This window comes from Bos grunniens, chromosome 28, assembly GCF_055505025.1.
Source record: "Bos grunniens cultivar Pamir isolate PY7600 chromosome 28, Bosgru_T2T1.0, whole genome shotgun sequence".
In the NCBI taxonomy this organism is placed as follows: Eukaryota; Metazoa; Chordata; class Mammalia; order Artiodactyla; family Bovidae; genus Bos; species Bos grunniens.
In genome coordinates, this window is record NC_141192.1 from 3,898,016 (window position 1) to 3,913,848 (window position 15,833).

The 15,833-nt window shown below is 49.5% G+C and overlaps 2 protein-coding genes across 2 annotated transcripts; one reads left to right on the forward strand and one right to left on the reverse strand.

Moving 5' to 3' along the window:
• Positions 1-5,116: 5,116 nt before the first annotated feature.
• On the reverse strand, positions 5,117-7,102 carry LOC147342756 (histone H2B type 1-C/E/F/G/I-like). The gene is made up of 2 exons (XM_086381210.1): positions 7,099-7,102; positions 5,117-5,602 (listed from the first exon to the last, which is right to left on the reverse strand). The coding sequence occupies exons 1-2, from the start codon at positions 7,100-7,102 to the stop codon at positions 5,235-5,237; spliced, it is 372 nt and encodes a 123-aa protein (XP_086237336.1). The 3' UTR covers positions 5,117-5,234.
• A 482-nt stretch (positions 7,103-7,584) lies between these two features.
• GDF2 (growth differentiation factor 2) lies at positions 7,585-13,035 on the forward strand. The gene is made up of 2 exons (XM_086381334.1): positions 7,585-8,078; positions 10,902-13,035. The coding sequence occupies exons 1-2, from the start codon at positions 7,733-7,735 to the stop codon at positions 11,849-11,851; spliced, it is 1,296 nt and encodes a 431-aa protein (XP_086237460.1). The 5' UTR covers positions 7,585-7,732; the 3' UTR covers positions 11,852-13,035.
• Positions 13,036-15,833: the final 2,798 nt, after the last annotated feature.

A 15,833-nucleotide genomic window follows, 5' to 3' on the forward strand; every position in this document is an offset into this window, starting at 1 on the left:
AAAATAGGCAACTAATGAGAACTTATTGCACAACACAGAGAACTCTATTCAGTGCTCTGTGTTCACCTAAATGGAGGGAAATCTTAAAAAAAGAGTGGACATAGGTATACATGCAGCTGACTCAGTTTGCTGTACAGCAGAAACTAACACAACGTTTAAAGCAACTGTACTCCAACAAAATAAATTTTAAAAAGCCTGCAAACACACACACACACACACACACCGCAAACAAAAGTTTGCTAAGCTTTCAAAAATATAGAAGAGGCAGCTACTAATTCACAACAGTCTTCAAGAACATTAATGATGGATTCTTTAGCTAATTTAGATATGGCAGCTTGTTCTCTCGGGCCATCTTTACCAAATTTATCACGCAGTGTTAGAAGTTGGAGGTGAAAGAAGAATGACGATCCTCCTATCCCTCCTCGCAAAAGAGATTTTTATGTGATTCCTGATGAGTAGAAGTTTTTGGGAAATGGTGAAAATTTTTAACGAAATCTGGCTTAGATTAATTCAACCAAGAGTCTGCAAAAACCGATGTTATCATTTTCTAGTGTAATATAACTGTCAAGCAGTTATTTTTTTTTAAGGCAAAATGGCCTTACGGCCAATTAGTTGTGCTGCAAAGCTGCTCGCGGCAAAGATGTTTACTAGTGAAAATACTGGACACACCTGGCTGGAGCCCAGCAGCATCTGCTGAGCATCCCCTCCGAGGTGCTCCGAATGGCCGTGGGACATGTGTGTGAACAGCTGCCCTGGGCACATGGCCCTACCTCTTGGCAGAGATCAGGTGAGGCGAGGGGGGTGGTCCTTAAGGCACACACTGCCTTATTCCTGAAGGACTTGTACTGGGACTAAATGATTCATTCATTGGATGGCTGGGATGTCTCAAATTGGTCTGCAAATTGGTTATGGCTTGGTTTGCCATGTCTAATCCTTTTTGAAATATGACAGGATATAAATTACTAGCAAAATAAGTAAAAACATTAGGCCTTGATAAAGTTCCAAATGCCTTTTTTTCCCTCAATATTAGAGTCTTCCTTTTCCTTTCTCCCCCTCATTTTTTTTTCTCATCCAACTGCTCCCTTTCCATTTCTTAGGAAAGATAGGGTGTTCTATACCATTTCTTAGGAAAGTTGGGGTGTCCTGTAATACTTCTATCTTATTCTCTCTGGCATTTGCTGTTTCTGGGAGATCTCTGAGGTCACTGTGAAAGCCTGCAACTTCCCTGTGCCCTCAATTCTGGATTACAGGGGTGGAGGGAGAAGGCTCAGCCATGGACAGGGGCGTTGTGCTTGAGCTGGGATGGATGGTACCCAGTGCTGATGATTTTGCTGTGGGATGAAAGGAACTAGTGTCAGCAGGGACCCCTCATGTTTATAGAGTGCCATGCAGCTTGGATAGGGTATCTCCTTTTGCCACATAGCAACCTTGCAACTGACTCCCCAGTTGGTGCTCCAGAAAAACCGGCTCAAAACAGGTAAGTAATATGGCCACCAATGTCTACCAAGACCACAGTAATATAGGCTTTGATATGCAAGGCTGACCAGAGAAGGCAATGGCACCCCACTCCAGTACTCTTGCCTGGAAAATCCCATGGATGGAGGAGCCTGGAAGGCTGCAGTCCATGGGGCCACTAAGAGTCGGACACGACTGAGCGACTTCACTTTCACTTTTCACTTTCATGCACTGGAGAAGGAAATGGCAACCCATTCCAGTGTTCTTGCCTGGAGAATCCCAGGGACGGGGGAGCCTGGTGGGCTGCCATCTATGGGGTTGCACAGAGTCGAACACGACTGAAGTGACTTAGCAGCATGCAAGGCTGACAGGTTCAAGGCCAATGTGGTTGGTGCTGCTTCCCAGCTTCCCAGCCAGTGATGCCCCTCCCCGCCCCCTCCAGCCTACTAGGGTTGTCTCAATGGTACTCAGTGCCCTTACAATAAAGCAAGGTTTAAAAAGAAACGTAAATATGAAACAACTTTTCCCCCCTCTCTCTATATATATATCAACATCACATGATCACAGGAGCAAGAGGTCCTAGCACACAGCCCAGATGCGCACAGTCCTTGAATTCACTTAACCACACCTGGGTCTGTGTGGAGGGAGCAGGGTGGTGGCCGGCCAGCCACTGAGCCCTAGTCCTGAAGTTATGCTTCCTCTGAAAGAGTAGAGCCTTAGTTCACGTGCAACTGGACGACAGTGCAGCTGTGAGCTGAAAATAGTAAGGCTGGAAGAAACCTTTGGAAAACTTCTGGTGCAACCCTTTTATTCAAAAAGAGGGGAACTGAGTCTGGATACTACCAGATGTCTTGCTTGAGGCATCCCAATAGGTGCCTCTGTATGTCTAAATCACTCTTAAAATGTCATCAGAGCTGTAGCCTGTAACTCAGGCTCCTTCTGTGGCCAAGGTAGAGACGGGACCATGATGAAAGAGGCTGAAGAAGTCTGGGGTGAGGGTGTGAGGAAGAGCCTCCAGGGGAAGAGGAGTGGAGAGAAGAAGAGATGGCTCCCCCAGGATGGAAGAGCGGGACTGAGCTAGTGGCATAAAGCCGCTGAAGCCCCACCTTGCGCAAAATGTGTTTGATGGCAGCATGTGCCAAGGAAGGCTGGAGTGGGTTTCTGTGGGAAAATGAGGAGGGCACAACCACTTTGGCAGCTCTGACTCCAAGCTGTGCACCAAAATATTGAAGTTAGAGCCAAAGGCTATTTCCTTTTACCAAAATCGGGAAACATAAAATCTCATTCACTGATAAACTGGTGCTTCTGAGATTTCCAAATCTCCTCCTGTCTTCTACTCCCTAAGATGATGGTGCTCTTTCAAGCTTTGCACCACTTTTCCTTCTTACTCAAGTCTAATCCAATCCTAGATTGGTCCAATCTCTCCTGGCAGTCTTGTTTGTATATGTAGAGGGTGGGCGAGCAGAGGAATGAATGAACTGTTGATTCATTTGGTTATTTAGCATCTGCTACATGCCAAATGCCATACCAGGCAGTATACGCATACTTGATCTCTTGGAAGGCTCATATGAATTTCCTGTTTTATCAAAGCCAATGTGCAAATTTGAACGATCAGAATCACCTGGAGAGCTTGACAAGCTTGCTGGGCTGAGTCAGAGTTTTTGATTTGGGGAAAGACTTCACATTTTTAAACCAGTTCCCAGGTGCTGCTACTGCAATGGTCCAGGGACCACATTATAAGAACCACTGTTCTAACAAATCTGCTGACCACTTGGGCACAGTTCAGAGACAAAGTGTCAGGAGTAAGCAGGATCTCAAGAAGTTGAGGCACGGAGCTGAGAAGTGACAGATCTGCTGCTCTGCCTGGTTCATGCTCTCTCCTTAGAACCTCAAAGTGGGGCTGTTTCACTCCTCTGAGCAATAAGTGAGTGAGTGTGGAACTTGAGAGGTCAAGCCTCTTGTGATGGAAGGGGCTCCTGACCCATGGAGGCAGCTGTATCACAGTCAACCACCCCCAGCCCCTGGCAACCACCATTCTACTCTCTAATCTCTATACATTTCACTACTTTTAAGTACTTCATATAAGTGGGATCATACAATATTTATCTTTTTGTGACTGGCTTATTTTATTTAGCAAATCTTCAAGATTCCTCCATGTCATGGCATGTGTCAGAATTCCCTTCCTTTTTAAGGCTGAATAATATTCCATTGGGTGGATGTACTACATTTTGTTTATCCATTCATGGATCAATAGACACTAGGGTTGTTTCTGCCCTTTGGCTATTGTGAGTAATACTGCTATGAACATGTGTTTACAAATATCTTTTTGAGACCCTACTTTCAATTCTTTTGGCTATATATACAGAAATAGAATTGCTAGATCACAGAGTAAACTGCTTGGGGGAAGAGAAAAAGGAGAGAGGAGTAGGAAATAAGATCATTGTGGTGCAGTCAAGGCAGCCCTTCCCTGAGGCAAGCAGGTGGCAGGAAGAGAGGGAATCCTTTTGACACAGGAAGAGAGGATATGATTTACAATCCCAGATTGTCATCTGGGAAAGGCAGAACAAGACCCAAACCTTGTTCTCTAAGACCCAGAGTCAAGGGAATCTGTCCAGAGGAACCAAGGCCTGTTCATTCAGAGAGGTAGTAAGGGCTCTAAGTCACCTTGAGGAAAATGGGAGTCCAGGCTGGTAACTCGGAGAAGGCAATGGAGCATCCCAGGGACGGGGGAGCCTGGTGGGCTGCCGTCTATGGGGTTGCATAGAGTCGGACATGACTGAAGCGACTTAGCAGCAGCAGGCTGGTAACTGAAATTCCCCATAAGAACCTAGAAATCTGTGGGAGAGGGTAGGATGGCATCAGAGTGTGAGCACAGCTGGTCTCTTCTCTCCACCCAGCCACCTGCCCCCCCAGTGCCTTCTGGAGAAAGGGTAAGCCTGGGAGGATGTTTAAGAAACTGTCACCTTGGTGCCCAATCGGAAACATCGTGGGGACCTGAGCAGAAACGTGGATAGGCCAGGCCATCCCAGCAGCTGTGGGACCCACCCAAACAGCAAAGCTGTGTGTCAGTGAGAAGCAACGGCGTGTGGGACCTTCCAGGACCTCTATCCCAACCTTATTTCCCTTTCCAGCCTTAAAGTTTGGACTGATACCATCCCACCTAGATCTCTTTTGGAATGAATAAACCTATAGAGCTCTTGGACAATTCAGGAAAGGGATGCTCTAAAAAAGAAAAGCAGACCTTCCAATAATATGGATCAGGAGGTCTCATACAATTACTTAAGAACAATAAAGGAGATATGGACATATTGATATCCTGAGTTTGTGGGGCAGATCATTGCACACAGAGGCACAGGTCTGCAGGCGCCATCCTCATCACAGTCTATGTGGCCAGGACCTCCAGACAGTGCAGCCTCCATGACCGGATACGATGACCCCCTATGTAAACAGGTCTACAGTGCGATATCCGAGATGACCATATCCAAAACTATTAGAAAACCTGAAGTTTATTTCAATTCCTTTCAAGACAAAACCTGACCTGAAAGGAGATTTGTGTTTTTATTTGTTTCACTGCAGAAATACCAATATGTTGTCCCCACTGGGGATATGACAGTATACACTCCATATACTGTATAGGGAAGTCACTCAGTCGTGTCCGACTCTTAGCGACCCCATGGACTACAGCCCACCAGGCCCTCCGTCCATGGGATTTTCCAGGCAAGAGTACTGGAGTGGGGTGCCATTGCCTTCTCCGTTAACAGCAGCTAGGCATATTATATTTACTTGGAGCTGGTATACTTGGTGACAGCCTTAGTGCCCTCGGACACGGTATGCTTGGCCAGCTCCCCAGGTAGCAGCAAGAGCACGGCAGTCTGTATTTCCCTGGATGTGATAGTCGAGCGCTTGTTGTAATGCACCAGGCGCGATGCCTCACCAGCGATGCGCTCGAAAATGTCGTTGATGAAGGAGTTCATGATGCCCGTGGCCTTGGACGAGATGCCGGTGTCCGGATGGACTTGCTTCAGCACCTTGTACACGTACATGGAGTAGCTCTCCTTGCGGCTGCGCTTGCGCTTCTTGCCATCCTTCTTCTGGGCCTTGGTCACAGCTTTTTTAGAGCCCTTTTTAGGGGCAGGAGCAGACTTAGCTGGTCAGGCATGTCTATAATGACAACACCCAACAACACAGAAAGATCCTTCCCCAAATCTGAAGCTTCCTGAACTTCGAAACCCTCCTGGCCACAAGAGTTTTAAATGGGGGATTGTGGAGCTGCATATATCTCAAAATGGTGAGACTGCAGGTTATTTTTACATTCTTTCTAGTGCTTTGCATTTCCAAAATTATCTGCACTATATATAGTACTCTTATCATCAGAATAGCAATCTGTCATGTTTTTAAGAAAACATCGAAGAGCAGCTCCTCCCGCTTCAAGAGCACATTCAGCCCACCCCCGCTCCCTGAGTCCCCTGGCTCCACCTCTTGAACATGACAGGCTTCTGGGCTGCCTCCAGGGACTAGAGCACCCTGGGGGGGTGCCTGCCTAGTTCCCCAGCTCCTCCCAGCCCGCTCCCTGCTGGGAAGTTGCAGCCCCACTTCTGGGAGCCATGCACCCATTCATCTTTCCCCTGCCTCGGAGTTCTTGAGTTGACTTGGCTCAAAGCCCAGTATGCTTCCCATCCGCTCTGCAAGCAGCCCTTCTGAAACGGCACCCTTCCCATCCATCCTCCTTGGCAGAGTCCCCAAAGGACAGGGACAGCAAGTTCTGTCCAGGCCTGGCCACTGGGGATTCCTGGTTCCAGCCCACCCTCACTAGAGGTGGGGAAAAGCTGGATGCACACCCAGGACCTCTGACCCTGCCTGCCCTGGCCCCTTGTTCATCTTCCTGAATCTGCTTAGCTCACTGCACCCCCCACCCCCAGAAGCCTCACCAGCTTGGAAAAACCTCACATTTAAATCCTCCTCATAGTAGACTCCCAGAATATTTTATGCTTATTCTTTGCTACAGTCAAACCCACATGCAATGGAAATGTTCAGATCTAAGTGTGGGCCTGCCGTTCTTAAATAACGCAGACCTTGAAGCCCAGCAGGGCTCAGCTGGGCCACAGTCTCTCAGCTTCTTCCGGCAGGGGAAACATCTCCTGGGCATGCCCTGGACTCAGTGCTTCCCTGCTCCGTTGTCTCCCAGATTACATGGTTCTCCTGACTGACAAGTGTGGCCCAGGCAACCGCCCGGATGACATGAATCAAGACCTCGCCATCACCCCCAGACCACTGACAGAGCTGTACTTGGGTGTCAGGGCCAGGAGGCCTTGGTGTGTAAGTGATGTTTCTAGAGAGCAGGCCAGGCAGGCGCAGGGCCTCTGGGGATTCCCCCCAAGCTCCCATTCAGTCAGACCCAGGGTAGAGAAGCTGTAGCCAGAATGCAACCACCCAACCGACTGCGGCTTGCAGTGACTGCCATGATGGTTAGCACTTATTACCTTAAGTCCTTACTGCGCTCTTCTGAAGTGGAGGCCCAGAAAGGTAAATGACTTGCTCCGGGTCATGCATGTAAGAACAGCTGAGTGAGCTGGGATTTGAACCCACATCTGGTCTGACTCCAAAGTCTCTACCACCTCACTAAATTATATGTGCCACCTTTACCCATGATCTCTAAGACTCAGGAATTCACTTGACAGATGAGAAGCCGAGGCACCAAGTACTTGAGCTACAGACGCACATTCCAGTTCCACGGGAACCAGGCTTCTTACTAATCCCCCATCCCCACCCCAGTGGTCAGCCCAAGGGCTTCTGGGAGTTTTGTGCTGTTGTTCCCATATTTGGAGGACTTCTGGGTCTTATTTCTTTCCTGGATTCTTTGTTTCTGTGGCCCAGGAGATGGAGCATATGTCACCCCGCCTCAAGATTCTTTTGAGAGCTGGCAAGGAAATGAGAGAGGATCCATCCTAATTAGGGGGCGATAACCCCAAGGAGAAACTCGGATTCTTTGCAGCAGTCCGTGTCCTTCCCATTAGCCCTGTGCGTTTGTCAGATGTTTATAGAGCCTTCATTAACAGAGAGCCCCCTTAGATAAGAGGCCTGAACAGCATCAAGGGCCAGATAAGAACAAGTGGAGGGCACTTCGGGGACAGCAGAAGGGTGAGCCTGTGAACTGGCCCGGGTGCGCTGTACAGAGCTGTGCAGGACAATGCAGGCCGGCTCCTTCCGGGCTCCTCCCAGCACCCGCTAACACACCGCGGCTGCCGCAGTCTCTAGACCCGGGCGAGAGCATACCAAGATGGGCCGTGGGGCGCTCTGGGTGGCCCTGCCTGTGCTCTGCCTGCTGGCCTGCTCCGCCCTAGGGAAGCCACTGGAGAACCGGGGGCGGCCGTCCACTGGGGCAGATGCCCACGGCCTGCTAGGGGGGCCCGGCGGTGAGCAGGAGGGGGTCACCTTCGACCTGAGGATGTTCCTGGAGAACATGAAAGTGGATTTTCTGCGCAACCTCAACCTGAGTGGGGTCCCTTCTCAGGACAGAACCCGAGCCGAGCCACCGCAGTACATGATCGATCTATACAACAGATATACCACCGACAAGACGTCCACCCCTGCGTCAAACATTGTGCGCAGCTTCAGCGTGGAAGGTAGAGTCGGCTCCACGGGGCGCCCCGGGTGGGGGCGGGGGGCTCAGCGGTCGGCTCACGGCTGCGCTGCCCAATATGGTGGCCACTGGAGACGTGGGACTCTTTGTTTCAATTTAGGTTAATTTAAATGAAATAAAATTAATAATTTAGTTAGTTTCAGTAGCTTGGGTGCAAGTGCTCAGCAATCACGCCTAGCTACCCTATAGGAAATGGAGACTGTAGAACAATTCCATCATTGCATAAAGTTCTACCAGACAGCTCTGCTCTAGAAAATTCTCCCTCTCTGGGCCCAGCACCACATTAACACAGTAGGTGCTGAAGGAATGCCTGCTCGCTTTCTTCCATCCCTTCCCTACCCCTCCCTTCCCATCCTGTCTCCTTCCTACTTACACACAGACAACTTATTTAGCCTCTAACAGGCGTCTTTTTAAACACTGAAAGACTGCCTTTGTCACTCATCAAAAGGTGTTTAAAATTCAGACAAATTCCTCTGAGAAACACTGGAAGACAACGTAATTATTTTCTAAGTATAAAATAATTTCCCTGATTTAGTAGGACTAGAAGAGAACGAATGTCAATTTAGGGCTTATGTCCTCTAATTCACACCACGTAGGTGACAAGATCTTGTGAGCAGTGAGCGGAGGCTTGCAGACCCTGAGGGAACTTTCCCAGTTCACATATTAATTAAGCAGCTGGATTCTGACCCAGTCCCACCTGTTTGCACAGCTCAGGCTTTTTCTGCAGTTGCAGCCTCTAACCAACCAGGCACACAGGACTTCTTCCCTCCTGAGCTTGAGGCCTGCAGACTCCTGACCATATGCCCTAGCTAAAACATGCTGTGGTCATGCTGTGTGCCTGGCAAAGCTGTATTTCCAGTGGCCCCTGTGCTGTGCTTATTTGCTCACTCATGTCTGACTCTTTGTGACCCCATGGACTATAGCCTGCCAGACTCCTCTGTCCATGGGCTTTCTCCAGGCAAGAATACTGGAGTGGGTTGCCATGCCCTTCTCCTGAGGATCTTCCCAACCCAAGGATCGAACCCAGGACTCCTGCATCGCAGGCAGATTCTTTATCATCTGAGCCACCAGGGAGGCCCCTGATAGCCCCAAAGGAAAACAAAAATCTAGATTTAATGTGGACCTGTATTATTTCTAAAAGATGGGTTTAATTTTTTTTACATGCAGTCTGCAGGTAATATAGATACTGCCAGCATCACACTACGCCCATGGGACATGTGTGTAACCCCTGCTTTAGGGAAAGGCTGAGCTTCTTTGGCTGGCCCTAATCACCAAATCCTGTAGTCTGGGAGTCCAATGTTGGGAGCCATCTCGGAGACCCCTCCCTGCTCCCCTACCCCCAGCATATTCTGTGTCCCAGAAGCAAGTGCTCTGATCTGATCCCAGCTCTGCCTGTGGCCAGTACTGCTGTGGAGGTAGTGATCATTATCACAAACAGCCTGAGTGTGGCTCAGGCAGAGAGAGCACTTGTTCTCTAGATACCTGATGTATCTAGAGTCCCTTGGCAATTTTCAAGGCATGCCGCAGAGCACAGCCAGTAGCTAATGCACTGCTCATGGATCCCATTGACTACCCACATATGACACAGTGGGCTTAACAAATGGTACGGAAACCTGAACAGCTCATCCAGGCTGGGTGAGGACGCGCAGAGAGCTGTGTGAAAGGCCATGAGCTTGGGGTAGGGGAGCAGGCACAGGTAAAGTGGAGATGCACAGTTTCTGGGGAGGACATAGAAGTACTGATTGAACACCTGCTGTGAACCAGGGGCACTGTTGGGTAGGCTTCATGTGCCTTCTTGTCAAAGCTTCACACCAACCCTGGGAAGGTAGTAGGATGGAGCCCCATTCTACAGATGAGGAAACCGAGGACCAGAGAGACTCAGGACTTCTCCCAGTTCATACGCCTAGAAGAGGGAGAGGAAGGATTGGAATTTTAGGCTGCCAGATGCTGCCAGGTTCCATGAAGCACACAGTCTCCCCTCATGTTGGCATATAGTAGATGCTCAGGAAACACAACTTGTCTTCCCTCCTGTGACCAGGCCGTGGTATAATAGAGATGTGCTAGTGAGAGTCAGCCAGGGAAGTGGGAAGAGAGACAGTTGTGTGGCTAAATATCTGCCTAACATATACCTGTCTCCATATGTCTAACATGACCAAGCCATTGAGATTAATCTATTTTTTCCTCACACACTGAAAAAAAAAAAGAAAAACCACCTTCATTTTGCTCATAAGTTACCATTCTGAATTATTTTCTATGTGATTTAGGTGATATTTTTAACACTGTAGTAACAAAATTCCACCATCCCCTCCCAGGGTCTCTCCTTTAATACTGGATGCTCAGGATTTGCACTCTGAGGCTGATCGTGTGCTTTGCCATTTTGTTTACTTGGTTCTTTCTTTTTTTTTAAGTGAGGATCTTTACAGGATATGTGCACTTTGGCAGCTGCACACGCTAAATCCAAGTCTCCACATCTGTAAAGGTGTAATAATAATTACATGTTCCTTGGGTCAATGTGAATAGAAAAGTAAAATATAGTATGCAAAGGTGGGCACATAGTAGATGCTCAGTAAACAGCTGGAGCTGTCAGCTTCAATGCAAGACATCTCCTGCCTTTGTTTTTCTTTGGAAGATGTCAAATGTATCTTTTAAATACCCTACTACATTAAGGTCTTGAGTGAAACCAAAGGGAGACTTGTTAGAGATAGACAGTGTCACGCCCAGTGCCCTTTCATATAAACCATGAGTCTCAGGTTTGGTATTGTGAAAACAGACCCTTCCGGCAGACGGCTGTATATTTGCATTTCAGATGCTGTCTCTGTAGCCACCACAGAAGACTTCCCTTTCCAGAAGCACATCTTGCTCTTCAATATCTCCATTCCCAGGCATGAGCAGGTCACCAGGGCCGAGCTCAGACTCTACCTCTCCTGTCAGAGTCACATGGACTCCCCTCACGAGCTGAAAGGAAGCATGGTCATTTATGACGTTCTGGATGGAGCTGAGGTCTGGGACGCTCCTGCGGGAACCAAGACCTTCCTGGTGTCTCAGGACATCCGGGACGAGGGCTGGGAGACCTTTGAGGTGTCCAGTGCCGTGAAGCGGTGGATCCGGGCAGACTCCACCAAGAGCAAAAATAAACTGGAAGTGACGGTGGAGAGTCACAGGAAGGGCTGTGACAAGCTGGATATCAGTGTCCCCCCGGGATCCAAAAACCTGCCCTTCTTTGTCGTCTTCTCCAATGACCGCAGCAATGGGACTAAGGAGACCAGGCTGGAGCTCAGAGAGATGATCGGCCATGAGCAGGAGAGTGTGCTCAGGAAGTTGTCCAAGAACACCGTGGTGGAGGCAGGTGAGAACAAAGACGAGGAGGAGGAGGATGTGCGAAGCCACACGCCCACGGAATCGTCTTTGGTCAGACGGAAGAGGAGTACTGGGGCCAACAACCACTGCCAGAAGACCTCCCTGCGGGTGAACTTCGAGGACATCGGCTGGGACAGCTGGATCATTGCGCCCAAGGAGTATGATGCCTTTGAATGTAAAGGTGGCTGCTTCTTCCCCCTGGCCGACGATGTGACCCCAACGAAACATGCCATTGTGAAGACCCTGGTGCATCTCAAGTTCCCCATGAAGGTGGGCAAGGCCTGCTGTGTGCCCACCAAACTGAGCCCCATCTCCATCCTCTACAAGGATGACATGGGGGTCCCCACCCTCAAGTACCACTATGAAGGGATGAGCGTGGCAGAGTGTGGGTGTAGGTAGTGCTGGCCTGCGGGCGGGGAGGCAGGGTGGACGGGCTCTTAGTGACAGGCCCTGTGTCCCGCTGGGCATGACAGGGACCAAGCCCACCTGCATGCCAATCTGGAGAAGGAAGGGGAGCCACCAGGTCCCGGAGGTAAAGACCTGCTCTCCCTCTCAGGGCCCACCCCAAGCACACGCCACTGGGTGAACCACAGGGGAGGGGATGCCAATGGGCAGTAGGGTTTGGGGAGAAGAGGGAAGCCTGGAAGGGTTGCTGGGGTGGGAGGGGAGATGAAGAAATGGGGACAAGAGAAAGAATAATCCAGAGTCAGCAGAAAACTGAGCAAAAAAGAGGCCGAGAAGTCTAAACGGGAGATGCACACAGATTAATGGAAATTAAAGCAAGTGAGAGGGACAGGATTGACTCCAATAACCACAGTGAATAAAGGGGAAAGGAATGGGCCGTGTGCCACACCCACTGCACATTATTCCCACAACTCATGAGATGGGCGTCATGACTCCCAACTCACACATATGGGAGCCAAAACTTGGGCTCAAGTAGCCCAAATAGCAACAGTCAATGGCATGATTCCAATCCAGGGATCTCTACAGGTCCGTCGGTCACCAAAGCCAAGGACTCCCCAAGTACCCTGCTGCAGTTTAGCAGGTCATCTGGTAACTGAAGACAATTAGACTTTGGGAAATGGAGACTGGGGGACAAACTGGACTAAGTCCGACCAGTGCCCAGCAGGATGACTGGGCTACTTGTCGCATCTAGGGTACATTCTGACTGCTCTGTGCCTGTGTCGATTCAGTGTCCAAGTGCTTTTTAAGATACCCCTGAGTTACAGAACTATCCCTTAAACCAGCTGCAGGATGGAGCAAATGCAGGACGAACGCCCTCAGGCTGCAGTGTACGCTGTGGCCAGAGGAACTTTGACCCACTGGCACAGAGACTGTGTGACCAGTGGTTCATACAGGGCCACTCGCTGCCGTGGACTCAGACTGCAAGATGGTTGGCGGGGGTGCACTGAGTTTACCCTGAGGGATGGGCAGCCCATGGCCTATGTCTCTGCAGTTACTTAGCATGACCAGCTCACCACCATCACACATCCATGGGCTCCCGTCCCACAAGGACTCCATGGATGATGAGACCTGGATTTGAATTTGTTGAAATAAATGCATTCTTGCTTTGGTATTTGCAATATCCTTGTTTTTACTCCAGTACTCAGGTGACAACATCCAGTCTTCCTGGGTGAGGGCTCCCGCCATTGATGAACTCAGGTCTTTATTGGCCACATTTGACTCTGGCTGCATGCACTGGCTGTTTTGAGTAATGTGCATCCAGTCCCGGTCCTGGGCTTGGGCCTTGGGACCAGACTTCATCCCCACTGACCGCAAGAGAGGACCTCTGACTCTCAGAGTCACACATGGAAGGGGGTCGAGTAGGAAGAGTCTGGAAGTGGCGAAGATTCCACTCCACGGCCCTTCTGATCACCGGCCAGAGCAGATCCCAAAGAAGGCCTGGAGAGACCCAGGTCGTTCCCATTGGTTGAAGTTCCCAGATTATTTTTTTAATGGCTTGTGTTAAATGTTTACATGGAACCAATGAACAGCTTTAATACCAAAACACAATAAAACATTATTGTTTAATTACTGGAGTTACAGAAAATACTAATTCGTGGTATGACAGTGTTGCTCAATCATAAGGATGGATGACAGACATCTTTTAGTCCCTGTAGGGTGTTTCTGTGCCTGCATCAAAATTTCACTTGGAAATAAAGTCAGATGTCTAATATGTGGCCTTTGTTATGTGTGAGACCTGGGCCTGGTGGTCCCCTAGCCCCACACCCTGCCCATTCCTCCCTCCAGGCCCTTCTTTCCCAGAGGGGAGGTGGAATGGAGGGGCACAGAGAGTGGTGGGCATGTGTGAATGAAGTCTCTGCTGGACAGTGAGTGTGTCAGCTCCATGGTCCTCTCAAGACCCCAGTATCACGCTTGCATTCTGGGGGCCATGCAGGGCCCCACCTCCAGTGCCTTAGGGATCATCCAGGTTGGTGCCCAGACTGTCCTTCCTTTGCCTGGAAATGCTCCTGCCAGATGCTGCTTAACTAGCCTCTTCCTCTGGCTCAGTGACCATCACCCTGGTTTGCCTGGGATGGTCCTGGTTAATCCATGTAGTCCACATATAACTAGGGCTCCTGTTTGGATGAAAGGTCACGTGATATCCACAGTCAGGGACATCTCAGGGCCCGATAACGGAGGACAGTTAGGAGCAGCAGGTTGGCTGGAAGCACACCAGGTGTGGCATTGCCTACCCTGGGCTCACGTCCTGACCAGGTCACTCACTGGTTCACAGTCACATCAACGGTCACTGAGTCTTTATGTCCTTGCTTACAACCCCCAAAGTGCAAATGCTTCCCAGTGCTTAGAAGAAGTTTATTGAGGTCTTGCTTCTCTTTCTGAATAATGCTTAGAAAAATATTAGCGCTACTCTGTTACCTTCTATTATTCTCTTTCACCCTGAAATCTTCATTTCTTTCCTCATTATCTTTTTGATCCCCCCTCTTCATTTTTCCCCATGCTCTGCCAATATCTTTGGCCTTCCTACCTGTACCTGGGTTGGAAGCAAGAGTCACCTCTGCCAGCATGTCCCCTTCCCAGGCACACACACCAGAGGTCCTCTGGTCCTGGGCACACAAACCTGAAAGGTAACCATATATTTGGGAACTGCAAAGACAACTCTCTTCTTCCTTGATTTGCCTGGACCCAGGGGTCTCATGGAGAAAATCCTGAAACCTGTTCATTATTGGGGTTTATGCATGTAATGACATGTCTGGTGAGCCTAGGAGAAAAATGCAAGAATGGTTAAGTCATGGAGGGAAAGTGAGGTCAGCATCTGGAGGGCAGGCCCTGCTCACCAGCAATGTACTGATGACTCCAGACACAAGGTGAGGCCCCCCCCGGGCAAGATGTCCTGGGAAGGACAGACTACAGGTAGACCAGGCCAAAGAGCACCGTCGAGAGCGAAAGCTGCTAAGGCTGTGAGATGACAGGTGCAAGCTCCCAAGCCTTCCCGGAGAGAGCTGAAAGGGAAGTCTTTGCTAAGTGGCTTGGGAGGGTGATAGGAGGAGAGAGAGAGAGAGAGGGGAATGAACAGGAGAGGGCAGGAGGCAGCCCTCTTTGGGAACAGATATGCTCAGGGAACAGCTGAGCCTAGTAACCTGAGCAGATCCCCAAGCCCTCCAAGGTGTGCCCTGCAACCTGTTCCCAGGCCTGCCAGGTGTATCTGCTCTTAGATTTCCAAGGCTATGTTCCATTCATCGTCCCCATTCATCTATGTCATCCCATCTTATCCTGTGGATTCCCATGGAATAGGGGATGGTGATCCCCCTGCTGGGTCCAAGCTTCACCCAAGCATCCAGCAGACTGCCCTGGAGTTATGGAGACGTGACGTTGTTGGAGTTACTAAAGCCAGAGGGAATCTAGGCCTTGATCATGTTCCTACCCCCCACCTCCCACCACAAGTCCACGCCTAGGATTATGACACATAGTCAGGGACCAAAGCCCAGGTAGGTGTGTGCAGAATCTTCAGAGGATGACAGTATCCTCCCTGCCTTCAGTCAATCCACTGCTCCTCAGCTTTGTAATTCTGGGCAAGTCCTATTATCCCGCCAAGCCCCAGCATCCTTACCCATAAAACAGCAGAAAGAGTGGTTTAGGAGAATTTGTCTTAGAAGCAGGATGTGAGTAAGACCTATGAGTCAAGGCATCATCATGAACAAATACTGCACAAGGCCTCGCCGACTGAGGGCAGCAAGAAATCCACTTGACCCTTGGTTACTACTCTTACGGTTTTATCTCTCTGGTAACAATGACTGCTTAGGCACAAACTCTCTCCGGATTTAATTTAAAATAAATCTTATTTATTTGTGAAAAACAAGAAAGAAAGAAAAGCATTCATTCCCAGAACCTCTTTAGGCCCTGCACAGTTTCTAGGCGG

What these genes read in the sequence shown, in the direction of transcription:
- GDF2 (XM_086381334.1), top strand. Translation starts at nt 7,733, where the DNA reads ATGGGCCGTGGGGCGCTCTGGGTGGCCCTGCCTGTGCTCTGCCTGCTG. An exon ending in GCGCAGCTTCAGCGTGGAAG is followed by an intron (nt 8,079 to 10,901) that starts GTAGAGTCGGCT and finishes TTTGCATTTCAG; the next exon opens with ATGCTGTCTCTGTAGCCACC.